General features: G+C 42.3%; 1 protein-coding gene across 4 annotated transcripts; it reads right to left on the bottom strand.

Moving 5' to 3' along the window:
- Positions 1-144: 144 nt before the first annotated feature.
- Positions 145-10,691, bottom strand: LOC146698741 (uncharacterized). 4 transcript variants are annotated; one of them, XM_085471514.1, is made up of 4 exons: positions 10,261-10,691; positions 9,712-9,826; positions 9,345-9,423; positions 145-6,556 (listed from the first exon to the last, which is right to left on the bottom strand). In XM_085471514.1, exon 4 carries the CDS (start codon positions 6,106-6,108, stop codon positions 1,417-1,419), a length of 4,692 nt encoding a protein of 1,563 aa, XP_085327640.1. In that variant the 5' UTR covers positions 6,109-6,556; positions 9,345-9,423; positions 9,712-9,826; positions 10,261-10,691; the 3' UTR covers positions 145-1,416. The 4 variants fall into 4 exon arrangements, with proteins under 4 accessions (XP_085327640.1, XP_085327643.1, XP_085327639.1 ...); XM_085471517.1 differs by lacking the exon at positions 9,345-9,423 and having other exon boundaries at positions 145-3,791; positions 4,080-6,556; positions 10,261-10,690; XM_085471513.1 differs by lacking the exon at positions 9,345-9,423.
- Positions 10,692-17,279: the final 6,588 nt, after the last annotated feature.

The following is a 17,279-nucleotide window of genomic DNA, read 5'->3' as shown; positions in this document are numbered from 1 at the left end:
CCTTGACTTTCACATCAAGTCATAAATGCACTTTACATGCCCTTTCAGAAACAACTCGCTCATGTTCGATAACTAGCAGTTTTTACCATTTCCTGGATATTGCAGTGAGTAACTCTGAATCAGAAATGAAAGGAAAACAAATAATTACACTTAAGGTTTATTCATTGCTGAAATATAATCAACTACTGACTTCTCAGTAAATAATGTGATAGAAATCTACTAAAACTATTATTTTTCTTTAGAAGAAGAAAAAAAACAAGGCTTGACAGGGGTATGAACATTTCATATGTGTGAATAAAGTGACAAGATGTATTTTGAACTTATTTTTCTTTAAAAGAAAAAAAAACAAGGCTTAACAGTAAGAATATGATTGCAGCTCAGCAAAAAGTAAAAAGGTAGAAGGGGTAAGTATAAGATTGGCATGAAGACTGATTGGGTTACACACATAAATACATGGAATATTACATTTGTTTCTATCATGATAGGTCCTTGTTTTAACACACCGTGAAGTACTGTAGAAATAATCACTGCTAAAAAGAGCATACAAATAACATGAGATAAACATGTGTTATAGTCCACTTGTTTAACCTGTTTTCAATCTCTTGGTATAAAAGCTAGGAAGATCTCAAATAAATGAAGTAAAGTGAACATCATAAGCAAGGCTTCTTGTAAGTTTTTCGTCATTTTGGCAGGAGAGGGGTCCTTGTAATGCTAATTACCAGCAACGTTGACATTTTATCTATGTGTGATTAAATCACTAGGGAATATAGAGCAACTTTCAAATCAGGTTTACACTACAAACTTCTGGGGATATACTGAATAAACCATCACATACTGTAGGAGTGATTTCACAACCTCAGCAAAAAACTTGACCAGAGAACAAACATGCACTGACAAACTATCAACAAAGGTCTTTGTCCCCGTGTCCCTACTCCTAATAAATGCACTTTACATTTTTAAAAAATCCTCAGAGCCTCTAATTGAACAACAACAAGACAAAATACACAGCAGAGACGTTTATCATACAGCAAGAGGTGTAGCGGGGCTTCTAGTTATGGGTAAGAGATACATTAGCAGGTCATTTCACCTAAACTGCTCTAGTAACTGCACAGTGTCAGCCAAGCATAGTGTCAATGCACTTAAGGGGTTAATTAATGATCCTATGGAAACAGTCACGTCTTTGAAAACACCTTCCAACATAATCTGGAAGAATTTCTGGAGATATTTTATAGGACACTCTACAGTAGTTGTTAACACACTCATTCTAATAGTCAGCAGAGTAGATGCAACAGAGACACGAGGCAAATTTTCCTTAAGGCAGCAGATGCCTTTTCAAGTCCCTTTTTTTTCTCTCACTTCCTATTTTAGAACTGAAACATCCCTCTTGTATGCCACTCTCTTCAGAAACCAGGAAGCTCAGTATCTGTATGGTCCCTGTAGGAATGGCATCTCCTCATGACCCTCACGGGTCTGTCTTTCTCCCGGTCTTTTTGAAAGCTTCAGCCTCTTAGCATCTCCCCTCTGCAGTCCTTTAGCCCTGCGGCGGCAGGACACTTTGTGCCTGTGAAGAAGGGTAGCGTTCCAAAAGCGAGCTGAGCAGCGTCGGCAGGAGAAAGTCCCTCTGGCACGGTGGGAAGCCCGATGAATGAAGACTGCCAAAGGCCTGTAAGACTGCTTCCCACACACACTGCACCTAAGTCGCTCCTGAGTGCTCAAGGCTTTTTGTGGGTGTTTAACTGCCATGTGGACAAGCAGCCCCGCTTTACGGGAAAACACAGAATTGGGGCATATTGGACAGCCAAAACGTTTCACAGGAACTTTGAGAGATGACAGGATCTGCACTTTCATTCCACCAGTGTTGACAAGCTTATACCCACCACCACCTGATCCTCCTCCTCGCCTAATTGTCAAACGAAGAGAGCCTTGTTTTTTATTCAACTGCCCTCTTATTGTACAACTGATCTTTCTCTTTCGTTTGATTTCATCAAATCTGACTAAATCTTGAGATTCCCATTTATTTCCCTTCCAATCTCTCCTGTTGGACTTTTTTTTCTTCTTCTTGTGTCGTCTCATGTCATCGTGTGACGACTGGACGTCGCAGTCGAGGGTTTGGTGGGGCTGGGTGCCTGACTGATGATGGGGATGATGGTGGGAGTGATGATGATGGTGATGCAGATGATGATGTTCAGTGGAGGGCAGTTCCGTGAGGGGCTGGAACGGGGCCGTGGTGTGAAGAGTTCGGCTACGGGATCCAGCTGGATATATGTGTTCTCCTTTAACTCCGGCTGGAGAATGCGGGTGTTGCGGGGGCATGACTGTAGAGTTGGGAGGAAGTGGCTGAGAGTAAGCTGGTGCCGCAGAGGCAGAAGACTGAGTAGCTGCAGCATCATAAAAGAGGGGAGAATAACCAACTGGTGGCTGTGGGGGTGCTTGTTGGTGGCTATGAGTGACAACACTTAGACTTTGCCCTCCGTGGCCTTCGTTGGAAGGTGCCATCTGAAGCAGTGCATTCGTGGCAGCCTCACTCTCAGAGGTTGACTGATTAACATCACTCCCACCTCGGTTGTCTCCAGACCCACTGTTGCTTTCTTGTGGGTTAGACTGTTCAGGGCGGGTCATGCCATGCTGAGACTGCTTGTGTCGAGTGAGGCTGTTAGAGTAAGCAAACGCCTTCCCACACACCTCACAGCAGAAGAGCTTTTCACCCCCACCTTCATGGACCGTCTGGTGATGGGCAGTCAAGTGAAAGTGGTGACGGAACGACTTCCAGCATATAGCGCAGGTGTAGAGTCGAGGTGGCGGCGGGGGCTGTGGTTGGGGTGGGGGAGGAGGCTGCGGCTGGGGGTTGGTGTCTTGAGGCTTGACATCTTGGGAGTAGGGATAATAGGAGGAGGTGCTTGGTGCTTGGTTCTGGCTCCGGTCTTGGGCCACGCTACATTGAGGATTTGGGTTAAAGCTGTTAAGGTTCTCTGGAGCCGGTGTGGTGGGCACCTCTTCCATCTCCCCTTTCTGGTGGAGTTTACTGTGCCTCCTGAGGCTCTGGGAGTAACCAAACTCTTTCCCACAGATGCTGCATTTGTAATTCTTTGCCCCGGAGTGGACTGTTTGATGCTTGCTGAGGTGGAAAGCTTCTCTGAAATACTTCCCACAAACAGTGCAGTGATGGGGCTTCTCTCCTGTGTGGATGCGATCGTGCCTGCGCAGGGTCTCGCGGCGTGCAAATCCCTTACCACAGACACTACAGAGGTGAGTGCGTGGGAGCCCACTGGGGCCCATTCTGGGGGTGTACTGCCTACGTTTGGGGGGCTGTCCGCCAGCTGCAGGATCTTTCTTAGCTCTTGGTTTGCGGGGACGTTTTGGTTTGGCAGTAGGATTCTGCGGGTTGCTGGTCATAGCCTCTTGACTCCCACCACCTCTGAAATTCTTATCCATACCAGATGTGGATGAAGGTGAGCCCAGAGGTCCTAAACCAAGACCACCTAGCAGACCTCCTATGATGTCTCCCCTGTCATCCCCTCTATTTCCACTGTTACTAGCTGCTGTTATAGCAGAGATTGCATTATTCACAGAGCTAGTGACATCATCTTCTGAGTCATCCAGTAGAGAAGAGAGGGGCAGGTGGGGCTGTTGCTGCGGATGGTGGTGCTGGTTGTGGGTCTGTGAATGTGGATGCAGTGTTGGCGCCAGGGGTGCCTTTCTCAGAGCTGGGCCCGCCATCCCACTTCCACATGGGGAGGCACCAGAGTAGCATGGAGATGGATTACCTTGAGAACGGTGGTCATCATGGTAGCCTGTGTAACGATTCCGAGAGTAGTCAGTGGGGTATTTACCATCTGCTCTGTCCCTGTCATTTGAATTCCCTCCCCTTCCAGAATGAAACAGACCATCACATCCTAAACCTGATTTTGGTTCTCCTTCCCTCACAATGATTACACCATCCTCTTCCTCAGTTTTCCCATAAATAACCCCTCTATTGCTTTGATAAGTTCCCCCTCCTCCATTACCTCCTCCACCCCCTCCCTCGACTCTGTCCTCACCATCAGTTCCTGTCTTGCTGCCCCGTTGTTTGGGTCCCCTACCTGGCTTGCCGCAGGTGCCTGAGGCAGCATGGTTGAGTAGAGAGGTGCTCTCACGGAAGGCACGACCACAGGCGGGACATCGGAATGGCTTTTCCTCATGTATCTTCTCATGCCGTGTCAGTGACTCTCTACGATTAAAAGCCCGAGAGCAGGTGGAGCAGCCATATGGGCGGGCTGACGAGTGTATAACACCATGTTGCAGGAGATGCCCTTTTTTCTTAAAGCCTTTGCCACAATCAGGGCAATGAAATATTTTGTTTGGGCTAGAACAAGAATTGGAAGAGGGTTGGGGAGGTTCTTGGGTCGAATGGGGAAGGCTTGGATCAGACTGTGTTTTTATGTGAACAGGGTTTGGGCCAGTAGTGGCAGTATTGCTAGTACCTGCTGCGGTTGGCTCATGCATGCGCATATGCCTGCGAAGGCTTGAAAGTTGAGGGAAGCTTTTGCCACACTCTCCACAGCTATAAACTGGCTCTGTGTCAGACTCTGTGGTGTTGGGTTGCATTGAGCTCTGGTTATCAGATTTAGAGAGGTGAGAATCATTAGTAACCAGTACTGAGGCAGCAGTGGAAGACGGAGCAGAGGAGGAGGAAGAAGAAACTACTGATGAGGATGAAGATGATGAGGCAAGCAGGGATGACGGTTCTCCACCCATGTTTGACATACCCACCCCGCTCCCAATTAAAGCTGGCGGCTGACCATGATTTAGCCCCCCGTTACTACTAGTGCTGGGATTACCACTGTGGCTACTGTGCCCATGGTTGCTACTGCTACTACTGTTGTCAGATTTTCTCTGTGGCAAATAGCCGGCCATAGCTTTCTTCCTCCTACTGCTACTGCTGCTGCTATTACTACTTCCACCTCCGCTGCTTTCCCCTTTACCGTCATCCTTAGACAAAGATAAATGAAGCGGCAAAGGTAGGGGCAAACCTGCTTCCTGCTGCATCAGAGAAGCTATCTGATTTGACGATAGTACAGGAATGCCCTGGAAGTCAAAGCCGCCCAGCGATGAGGGCTGAGAGCCTGGGTGGAGAGGGTGATGAGGATGAGAATGAGAGTGAGGATGAGAAAGGGTGTGCGGTGGAAGCTGGTGCTGCTGGGGTGGTTGCTGTGGAGTCTGCTGTGGCTGGGGAGTAGAGTGGCCATGAGTGTGAGAAGAGTGCAAAGCAGGAGGCGGAGCAAGGCTAGTACTAGGCTCCCCGCCTGTCTGACTTAAGCCAATGCCTAAATGGTTATGAGTTCCCTGTTGAACAAGAAACTGTTCTAAACTAGCATTAGCAGGCACCCCAGAAAGAAAATACTGATTAGCGGCTAACATGCAACTAAACTGTTGATGAAGGCTCCGTGCATCAGACTGGGCCCCAACCAACTGGTGTCCCAATGAGCTGACTGCACTGCTGCTAGAAGGGTTATTAGAGGTTGCCACAGAGGTTGAAGGGGAAGGAGAAGAAGAGGAGGGGCCAGGTGATGCCTGGGGGACAGAGAGGCCGGGATGCAGAGGAGGGGGGGGTGGAGGTGCTGATGTTACTAATCCTCCTAATCCCCCAGCGCTCCCACTACTGCTACTTCCCCCAGCAAAGTGCTCAAAGCGGCCTACACCTGGGTGTAACTGCTCCTGTGCTAGTGCTGCCTCAGACGGGTGGAAAGAGCGCAGGAACTGTGGATAGCCTGAAGAATGGCTTGAGCTGCTGCTGCTCATCTTGCTTGACTTTGAACGAGAGCTCTGAGATGAGGAAGGCTGTTGTTGTAAAGGTGGGGGAGGAGGGGCACTCATCTTGGCAAAAATGGAGGCAGAATCAGAAAAGGCGTTACCTCTAGACCCCTGCAGGGGGCCCAAGCCAAGTCCAGACAGAAGAGCTCCAGGGGACTCAGCCTGCTGCTGCTGCTGCTGCTGGAGTTGATGCTGGTGAAGCTGCACTTGCTGCTGATGCTGTAGTTGCCGATCTAAACCAAGGCCTTTGAATTGGTGGGCCTGGTGCCCACTTAACATCTCTATAATGTCCAGATTGTATTTTCCAAATTGGAACATTTCCCACTCACTGGCACATGGGGATGCAGGTGCCAAACCTCCAGCACTAGGGGCGGCGAAAATGATCCCACCACTGACTGGTGAAAGACAAACTTAACCCTAAGGGTGAAACTAACCTACGACTTCTTTTTCAAGAAATACTTAAATGATAGCTTAAAACTAAAAGTTCGTCTCTCCAGATTGTTTAGGTCTGGTGCTGCTACTCTCTGTTGATCATCCACTGCCCACGCACTACTTCCAAACTGAGAGGGGTAGCCGAGACGACAATCTGATGATCAGACGGTAAAACGTGTCTTTTGGCAGGTAGATAAGATCCACCTAATTTTAAAACTTGCTTAGAATAGTTTTTATTGAGAAGCAGTTCAAATGACGACTTCTTGTTTCCTTTACTGCGCTCCTTCACCTAAGCAAGATTCCTCATCGGTGTTCAGCCAAGAAGTTCCTACAGCTGAAAACACAAAATCAAACAGGAGTGAAAGTCATAGCATTACTACACAGTCTATAAATGTATTTAAAATTCACTTATGCCCCTTCTATAACAGTCCTTTAATTTATTGAGGTGAATTTGTACATGCTTAAATCTCAGCCTCAGATTAAACTGCAGCAATACACAGACTATAGTGAGGATGACACAACCCACCAACCTGACTTTAAGTAGCCTTTACTTTTAATAAATATGGCATTTATACCTAAAGTGAATACTTCTTATAAATGGAAACATTTAGTTGAGATGTGACCAATATACAACTACTGCTGTTAGGCTGGAAAAGTGAAGGTTTCTACTGGTATTAGGAAAAGAATCAATTAACAAATCAAGCTTAGCATTTCACAGCTACTGAGCAAACTATTAAATACATTAAACATTTTACAATTTGTAATGACTTACCGGTATGTAGTTCTTGTGGACTGCAGCACAACTAGAATTGCTGCATAAAGGCCAATTCCTTTATTATTAGACTCATAATTGCTACAGAAGACAAAGTTATTTTTTAAGCATTTTTAGTGTCTATGCTTACAGGTGCACGGTATGAAACTAGGCAGATTTTTATCTAACCCTTTAACCCTAACATGCTGCAGCAGTTTGTGAAGAATCTCGTGTGTTTTACATTATGAATGCAGCATTTGCGTCTCTCTAATAACAACAGTTACTCAGGAAGATGTAGAGAGAGAGAGAGACATGTGGCAGTGTTCCACGAAAAACCACATCACACAGCAGATTTCTTGGTTCTGGTTAAGAGCAGGTGTGTCTGTGTGTAAAAACTGGTTTTGACTTCTTAAAGCCTTACATGACACGGATTATATGTTATTTTTACTGACTACTTGAGTAAAGTGACTTCTCTCCACCAGTGGTGAAACAAGAAAGACATTTTGCATTACTTTTAACCTACACTACTTAGACACTAGCCACTTCTTGCTATATTTTACCATGTGTTCTGTAAGAATTTACAACTTCAGTAACAGTTTTCGCATTGCAATCTCTTTTACATAGTGCAAGAAAACACGAGACGGCGTTTATTGTAAACGTACAGTCAAATGTAAAACTGAGTACACAACATGATTCAGTAGCTTGTGGTGCCACCTTTAACAGTAATAACTTTAAGTAATCATCAGTATGCGCTCATCAGTCTCTCACATTATTGTGGAGAAATTTCAGCACAATCTTTATTACAATATGGCTTCGGTTTATTTAAGGTTTGTGGGCATTCATTTAAGCACAGCTCTCTTGAAGTTGTGCCACAGCATTTCAATCATGTTGAGCTCTGGACTTTGGGCAATTGCAACTAGGGCTGCCACGATTAGTCGACTAGTCACGATTATGTCGGCTATCAAAATCACTGACGCGTCGTTTGAAGCTTTGTAAGATTCCAAAAGACGCAGGAATAAGTAGTAGGATTTAAGAGTGTAATAACAGACTGAAACAGAAGATGGCAGCACTGCATGTACTAGGATGCCAGCTGCCATTAAACCCCGAAGAAGAAGACACAGTGTCCGGTAACGTAGCTGTGTCCAAATTTAGGAACTGCATCCTCCTGTGCCCGCATTTGTAGGCCAATTACGTTACAGCGACACGACGAAGACTGTACAAATTCGAAGACTCCAACAAATGTGGCTGACAAATGCGCCCTTCATTTCCCCAGATTTGAAGGATGGGTCGGTGTATACTTCGTAGCCCAACCTATCCCAGAATTCATAGCGTGGCCTTGCTCAGTTTCCATCAATGGCGGCAGCTAGTTAGTTTTAATATTACTCTTATTATTCTTTCTGGGTCACAAAATAAATGTTTAATAGTCGACTAATCGCAAAAATAATCGGTGACTAGTCGACTATCAAAATAATCGTTTGTGGCAGCCCTAATTGCAACGCCTTGATTCCTTCCTTTTTAAGCTGGTGTGCTTGGGATCATCATCGTGCTGCAAGACCCAATTTCAGCCAAGGACAGGTGGCCTCACGTGTGACTCTAGAATACTTTGGTATACAGAGGAGGAGTTCATCAACTGAATGGCTGCAAGGTCTCCAAGTTTTGTACATGAAAAACAAACCCAAATCTTCAACCCTTCACCACTGTGCGTGACAGCTGGTATGAGGTGTCTGTGCTGATACTCTGTGTTTGTTTTCCACCAGGCAATGTGTAAACACACACCTGAATGACAGACCAGAAAACTGCCAAAATGTCTGCTTTTACAGCTTCTTACCCTCTTAATTCCTATGGATACAGTAAGGGTGTACTTAGTTTTTCACAGGACTAGTACGACTCATTAAATCGCTCTTGTTCTCATGGCTGCATTTCAGAAGGTTTCAGGGTTTTCAGTAGAACTCAATCCTTGTGATAAGAGAAACTTCAAAGATGCAAATTAGATACAAATTAATTTAATGAGGTTATTCACTCTTAAGAATCCTTTTAAAGATAAGTTTCTGTATAACTTGAATCATTAGACACATGGGAGCCTGTTAGCCAATTATCAAGACTTCACTTTCCAACATTAAACTATTCCATCATTTAAATGCAAATAAAACTGCCTTGCAAAAAAATAAAATTTTCATTCAAATTTGGCAATAAGTCATGCACGTTTTAGCCCCAAAATGTACAAAACCAACAATGCTGACTTAGATATTTTAATGTTATTGTGTCAATTATCACACAATTCAAATGTTAGTTTTAATCTTAAAGGTCCATGAGCAGGTTATAATATACATAAGGAATGTTTTTAAAAAGATTAATAGTAATGATCAATTACCTGAGCAGGTATGATGGATGTAATTACACAGCAACAGTAGGTGTATAGTACCTTAATACAGATCAACAGGGTGGCTGATCTGCAGATACATACATATATTTCTTATTAGCACTTTTATTTTTACTTCTTTACGCTTTATGTGATTTTCTTGTGCCTCGGGCAGCAATAAACTTAAACCAATCTAACCTCCACTACCAACAAGCATGGGCACAATCTGCATGGCTTATTAAAACAAGTAGGCATAAATGGACGTTGCAATAAAAAAATAGTATGAAGTTGTTCCAATTTATTCGAATACTTGGATGGCTTAACATGAACTGTCTACGGCAGATTCACTCACTTTGCTCACCTCTTAAAAAAATCTTACCGTTTCCTCTAATTGATGCGATGAAGCTAGAGGGGAGTGAGCTCCCCGGGCAGATCAGGAAGATAATCTATCGCACATTTGACTGCCTCTCATTTTATAATGCACCTCGGCAATCCTGTAAAGAAGGGCAGAAAATGCTCAAATTAACACAGTGACGCTATACAGTGTAAACATTAGCAGTCCGTTACAGGCGCCAGTTATAACGGATGCACTTGAGGTGGCATCCTGAAATAGTATTGGCTAACATTTGGAGGAAAGTGCGGGGAAGAAGAAAAAACACACACACACACACACACACACAGAGAAAACATTGGAAGCGCTTGCATGCAAAACTTCACGGTTCTCCTTAGCATCGTATTTTACACTGGCTCGGCGTGTTTAGCTGTTTGCTGCCACACACACGCAGTCTACAAAACCACATAACCGACCGACCGCTAATGTTAGCCGTCATTTTAAACCACAAAAATACAGGCACGCCGACTGCCGTTAACACTGTGATGCTAGCGTTAGCATATACATCTGCGTAACCTATAATCGGCAAATGTTTACCTACGCATCCAGTTGCAGGGCACAGTTGCAGACGGATGAGGCCTGTCACGCCTTCTTCTAACCGCCTAGCTAGCTATCGTCCGCTTCCATTTCTGCGTGCTGTTTTCCAGTCGTTAGCCAGAGCCATTTTCACTGATGCTGAGCTGGGTGAACGCTTGCACAGTTCCCCCCAAGAAATCGACGCCGACGGGTACCGCAGCCGCCTCCTCGCCATTTGATTACGACATGTTGCGCTGTCAGTGAGCTTTTGCTTGATGTTTCGGCGGCCGAGAAAAATTAGGATGCTCGGTGATAATATTTTTGGGTAAAAGTGAGTGACGTGTGCTCCCTTAACATTGGTCCTTTCCGGCCCTTGTAATATTTCCGGGTAGCAGCAGCGGGGCTCACAGACGGCGGTTTAGGGCTCACAGCGGATTCAGCACCTTTGGTTGCATGCTGGGCTAAAAGATGAGCATTTTCACATTGCCTGCTACATCAGGGTACAGACCCTGTGTCATTGTATTACAAGTTATCAGTATCCGTGAAGCACTTTACCCCCCCCCCCCCCCCCCCAAGCTCCAATATGCATGCCTTGGAGGCCTAGAAATAGTTATTATGTTATGCTACACAGGGCATTGAAAATATATAAAATTAAGTGAAATTAAAAAAAATATTTTCCCACTGGTGATTTAAGCTGCTATGATTTTGTGGATTTTTCTCCAGCTGTCCTGCAACCTTAAAATTGGATGAGCGGTTAAGAAGATGATAAATGAGCCGGTACTTATGTAATGCTTTTCTGCTCTATTTGAGCACTCAAAGCATTATCTTACTGCAAGCCTCATTCACACACAGGCTTTTTCTACACCAAAGCACTTTTAACATCAACTAACCTGCGGAGTGGGAGAGCTGTCAAACCAACAGCCCTCTGATTGGTAGATGATGTACTCCATCTCAAGATCTACAGCCACAGGTGGATGGATGAAACTAAAACGTTTGTTCCCACATCATTTTATTTTTCTGCTTACTTTTTGTTAACGGTATAAATCTTGGCATGTATCTTTTTTGAAATTTTTTTTTAAAACGAGTGCACATTCACATTAATGAACCATTAAAAAAAACACACAAATATATAGAAAACTTAAGTGCAGTCTCAAAAACATGTGGATTACAGATTAGAGTGACTCTACAGAAACGCTAAACATTCACACATTTAGTTTTTTGGACTAAGCTGTATTTAAAATCATTTGTCAGGATTTAGAAATGCTTTTAATTTTCTATATTTCTATACAAATGTAGAGGGTGACAGAAGGGGATGCTAGGGTTAGGGTAAGATGGAGGGAGGTGAACTGAAGTGGCGACCCCTAACAGGAGCAGTCCAGTGTTTTACCTAATTTGTCTGGATGTGTATTAAGGTGTATAAAAGCTGTACTGCTGCTGATGATTAATACCTGCAAGAGGTGGTTCTTTAAATACTTTGCTCTCAGATTCCAGGCTTATTTGTGATTCTTAGGGTGTTTAAAAGTAGAACTCAGCTTCAGCTTTCAGGCCCCACACTATTGCTACTATTAAGATCAGGCTTAAAGCTTTCCTCTTTAATGAAGCATATATTTAGGGCTGGATCCTGAATCCTCCATTAGTTACGCTGAAATAGGTCTAGGCTGCTGGGGGATTTCCATGATGCACCATGAGTGTTTCTCCTTCAGTCACTTTCTTCACTCACTATGTGTTTACACACTCCTCTGCTGGAGGTTTCTTCCTGTTAAAAGTGAGTTTTTCCATCCCATTGTCGCCAAAGCACTTGCTCATAGGGAATTATGTGATTGTTGGGGTTGTCTCTGTATTTTATTGTATTATTGTACCATCTTTACCTTAAAAATATAAAGCATTTTGAGTTAATTGTTGTTGTGATTTGGCACTATATAATTAAAATGTAATGTAATTCAATACAGTCAGCTTGCAGTTTAATAGATCTGCAGCTGTAAGCTTGGCAGAGTCAAATAACTGACTGTATACTGAGTAAATACGTCTTAAAGGCATTTTTTCCCTCTATCTCAACAACAAATCTGCACAACACAGTTCAGTGTTTGATTGCCAACAATAGGTCGGGGGTAACTAAGCTATTTAATAATGTTTAGTAGTTACCAAATCTGTGCAAAACAGTGACTTAGGAAGCACATCCTCAGACTAAATAATCATTTTATTATTCTTTTCAATTGATTCAGTTATCCAAGTCACAAGAGGGGTGAGTAATTTCACGCCTCTCTGGGTTTTAACAGTTTTAACCAGTGTGGTTAAAACTGAGCAAAGAATCTCTTATGATCAGTGTTTGCAGTTTAGATATTAATGTAAATTTATCTAGCTCCTCGTTAACTTCTCATCATTTATAGGAAACAATATTTTTTTTTTACTGTTTTTACAATGTTTGCTGTTGCAGTGCAGATTAAAACTGAAATGACTCAGGTTGACATATGTCACAGAATACACTACAGTACATAGTGCTACAAAATGCACTGTAGTTAGCTTCAGACATTATTGGATGTGTTTTCAGGTTATCTTTTTCTTGCCATCTTTGTGTATTCGAGATCATCAGGTGTGCTGTGCTGAGATAGAGCTCATATACAGCAAATGTCGTCATGTGAGTACTGTAGAAGTCCGTATTATGACTCAGCTTAGTAAAGAGAATCTATTTTTTAACTCTGCAAGTTTCGATCGCAGTTGCAAAAACCATCAACCGCTGTGAAGAAACTGTCTTTTATGTGAATCTCCCCATCAAAGAGGAAGAAGAGCAAGAGCTGTTGAGTCTGTTGGAGCAGCAAAGCTCATTAGAGTTACCAACCTGAGAAGTCACCAATTAACACCACCTCAGATTAGATCCCACATCAATGGTTCCCAGTGCTGAAGTAGGAAAACCACATCAGCATCAACTCTTTGCGTGAATTAGAGATAAATTGCTCCACAGAAACTACTGCTGAAGGAGAGCAATTAAGAGAATTGCTTGGGACAAGCAACAAGAGGACTGGACATAAAGAACAATGGAAACAGAAAATATCTGTATGAGTAGTTTTCTCACTAAATTTTGAAGGAGTGGAACTATAATTTAAATATCTTTTAAATAGAGTGATTCAGATCACACGTGCAGGCTCTACAAGGTCTGTTTGACCATGAACAGTGATTGGGTGGCCCATGAGATGACCTCTACAGTCATGTGACCTAAAACTAGCTGAGATGCTTTGGAATTAATTGAATGGCACCTGAAAAGCCACCAGTGGGAATGCTTTCAACACCTGCAAAGCCTCCAGGTGATGATCTGAAGCAGACATAGCCAAATGTGAAAAAACTGATAAAGACAAACAGTAGTGACTTTGAAACTTTGAAGATGTAAACAAAATATGAAACATATTTTTGTTTCTTTTCATTCCTGCATACCTAATATGCACATGTAACTGTTTTTGGAAACAGTAAAAATAAAGGAAGAAAAATGAGTGAGTCACAGTGTTCAAACCTTTTCACAGGTACTTGTTTATGGTGTGTTAATATGAGTTTTGAGAGGCGTTGGACAGTTTGGGCAGTGCATTTACTGATATCTACAAACAGTCAGATGATATTATGTTCTGTGTTTTGTTTTTGTCAGTCCCGTGTAAAGCAACAGAAATAGCTTTAAGGGTGAGTTACAGTCTGAGCAAAGCCTTCTTGCACAGCTCATCCTGGAGCCACTGAACCTCCTGGTGGTGAAATGTGCAAACTACGACTCTGACGCATCAGAGGCAGATAGTGCTTAAATCAAACATAATCATTTTTGTGCCCTCTTGTGTAGCCCCTGCAAGAATTATTTCTGTGTCAGCACGGTGGCTGTTATCTGCCCCTTCATACATCTCAGTGCAATAAATGTATTCACAGGAGGTTTTAAATATGAGCTGCGGAGCCCTTGTTTCACCATAGGAATCCAGCACGTCCAGCAGTGATATAACTTTGCAGCCCAGACGATCTCGAGCTGTAAATTATACGAAAACAATTCCACCTTTTTCATTTTATTTAAAAGTGCAGTTGTCCGCTCCCAGTAGCACTGCATAGCCATACTGCAACTTATATAACATCTCACAGGCAGATGATATGGGATTTTATTATACAACCAGTCTGTGTGCTCACTAACCTACTGAACACTAAAAGGGCCTTTTTTTTCCAAATATAGGAGGCGCTTTTAGTTTGACTCCTTATAAAACACCAGTTTGCCTTATGATTACTGTTATGATAACCCATATTTATTAACATACTGATGCTGAGCAAGCCACTGGTGTCAGATCTGGTTATTATCCTAAAAGTTTGACTCACAGATTGTTACAAATCAATAAATAAATACACTTCAGTGACAGAAGCAAGCTTCCATAGCAGTGTTTTATTTCTACTCCACTAGATTTGATCAGGTTACTAGTTACATGCAGATTTTACGTGAGAAACAATAATCTGTCGCAGTTATATAATATATAGTGCAATACTGTAAATATGTCAGAGCAGATATTGTTTATGATAATAACACACTTGACATTTTCATCGTCGGAGACTGTTTTTATATTGCACTATTAAGACGTTCGTGCAGGTAAGAGCTCTGAAAACAACTGAAAAGTAGCTCGTTTATCTAAACTACAGAGCTCATTATTCACACCTTGGCTTAGATATGATTTCATTGTGCACCCAGTGAGCACACACGTCAATGTGATATATTGCTAAGTCTTAAATAGGTTTGAGAAAACAGGCACTCGAGGGTGTTTGTAGGTATTATGAAGTGCTTTGAAATGCAGAGGAACAATGTTTACCTCGGGGATTAATAAAGTATCATTTGAAACCCAAGTGCGATGCTGATAACTCGGTTTACGGTGTTAATGTATTTACAAGGAAACTGAATGCTGCTCATCTTTAACATGTCCCATGCTGAGATGACTGGGAATGGAGTTTTTTTTTTTCTTATGATTTAATGACAAAAGAAAAAGTTGGGAAGCACTTTAAAGTATGGTGCAGGTGAAGTCCTGAATTCACCCAGACAGAAGAGTTGAAAAGACGAGCATTAACGCAAGAAAAGAATCACAGTTTTTTTTCCCACCAACTTTATTATACAAATTCTTTGTAAGTCACTGTCGTATCCAAGGGGATCAATGCATTAAACAATAACAAAAGGGTCGTTTCGAAATTTATAGGCGTCAAAATTAATCCATGAATTGTTTTTTTTCCCCCAATACTGGACACTGTCCCTGTCCGCTTCAGATGGCCATTAAAGAATCCGCACTCTAAATGAATTCATAATGGCTAAAAACACACACCATATTCATTCATTTCCTTCTGAAAAGGAGCTTTTCAGCTTCACTCGGCTGTCTATTCGCTCTCCTCTGTGAAAAAAGTAAATAACCCCTGTGGCCATCTAGGAGGGTGTGACGATAAAAAGACAACAAAATGTTATGAGTTTGGCACTGTACAGATCATTAAATACTAACACAGAATTTTTCTGAATCTTCAAATTAATGCCGAAGAGATCACTTAAAATATTCTGATTGTACTAGCTATACAAAATACAATACTTGCACAAATTAGATTAACCATTTATAAAATTGTGATAATGAGCTTCGATGGATATGGCTTGTGAGATATTACAGACTTTGCTACAGACCTTTTGTGGCTCTATTAAAAAAGTCTAACACTACTGTATGTCACCTGTCCTATTTCCCTGAAAAAGACACTGCACTCAAAGCAATCAGGTTTCCATTAGACGCCTGTTTTGTCTCCAACCTGTGTAATAAACATTCATTCGATACATACATACATTATGGCATCATGGGTTCAGCGTGTACAACCCATTTTTAAGTTACTGGGGCAGGCTGCCGCAGAGGAGACAGCAGACTGCGTGTGATGTTAAAATCACTTCTGGCCCATCCCAAACTCATCTATCCCTCGCCGTCATCTACGCGTACGTTTAGAAGGCTGCAGATTATTCAATACCAGAGTGGAAACCTAAGTAATCACTTAAGATCAAGAAGTCATAAGGCCGATGTCTAGGCACAGTACATACAGCTGGAAAAATGGCCATAAAGGCATCAATGACCCTAAAATCCAGGCATCCTGTAAAAATGCCTCTCAATGAAATGGAGCTGGCATGCATCAAGATTTGGAATGTCTTAAAAACTCGAGTTTATGACCAGATGTATGAAAAACCAACTAGTCGCGAGAATGCTAGTTATCTAAAAACAATAAACACTTAAATCCCACCAAGTAAAAGAACATCACATCGTAAGATAATTGTTAATAATAACCATAACAGTTATAATAATTATTAATAATAACACTCCATCATATTCATAACAACTACATTTAGCACTGTGTGTAGGAAGATTGTCCACATGTGTTTCTGTTTATCAGCATTTCATCTCTGTAGCTTTTCCACATGACTGAACACAAAGAAAAAGAAAAAAGAAAAGAAAGCCGGTGCAAGTTCGTTCTTTGATCGGCGTTATTACCGACGATTTCTGTTTAAAAAAAGCAAAAGAAAAAAGAAAATCCTCTCTCAGTATAATACCTTCCATTGATTGGTCACACGTTCAGCCGTGCTTGTACAGAATGTAAACCTTGAGGACACGATACAAAGTGTGCTTGTATCTGGTGCAAATATCAGGGGCTAGATTTGTGCAAAGTTTAGTCTCTGATTCTCGTTGAACTGTGCTTAAATTTCTCTTGTTTTTTTGTACACATTAATACTTAATACATCATGACAATATCAACACAAAATCAATAGAAAGAGATAGCATTTTATATGGACCACAGATATCACATACTACAGTATATAGGATAGCCCTTAGTATTGAAAAGCGTTGTTATTGATGAAGATTTTTTTTTTTCCGTTTCTGTTTTTTTTTTTCATACTGGCTGAAGTGCGTTATGATACAGCAAGGTCTTTGTCTTGAAGATGGGAAGGGCTTCCTAACCATCCGAGTCTCTTGTATGGCACACTGGAGCCGCTCAGGAGAGGACCTCAGGTCGCCCTCGCTCTTGACTCTGAG

This window comes from Copadichromis virginalis, linkage group LG11, assembly GCF_057382275.1.
Source record: "Copadichromis virginalis isolate Kocher_CV1m ecotype Utaka linkage group LG11, C_Virginalis_male_GT1.1, whole genome shotgun sequence".
NCBI classification, from domain to species: domain Eukaryota; kingdom Metazoa; phylum Chordata; class Actinopteri; order Cichliformes; family Cichlidae; genus Copadichromis; species Copadichromis virginalis.
This window is presented reverse-complemented; position numbering and strand designations above follow the sequence as displayed.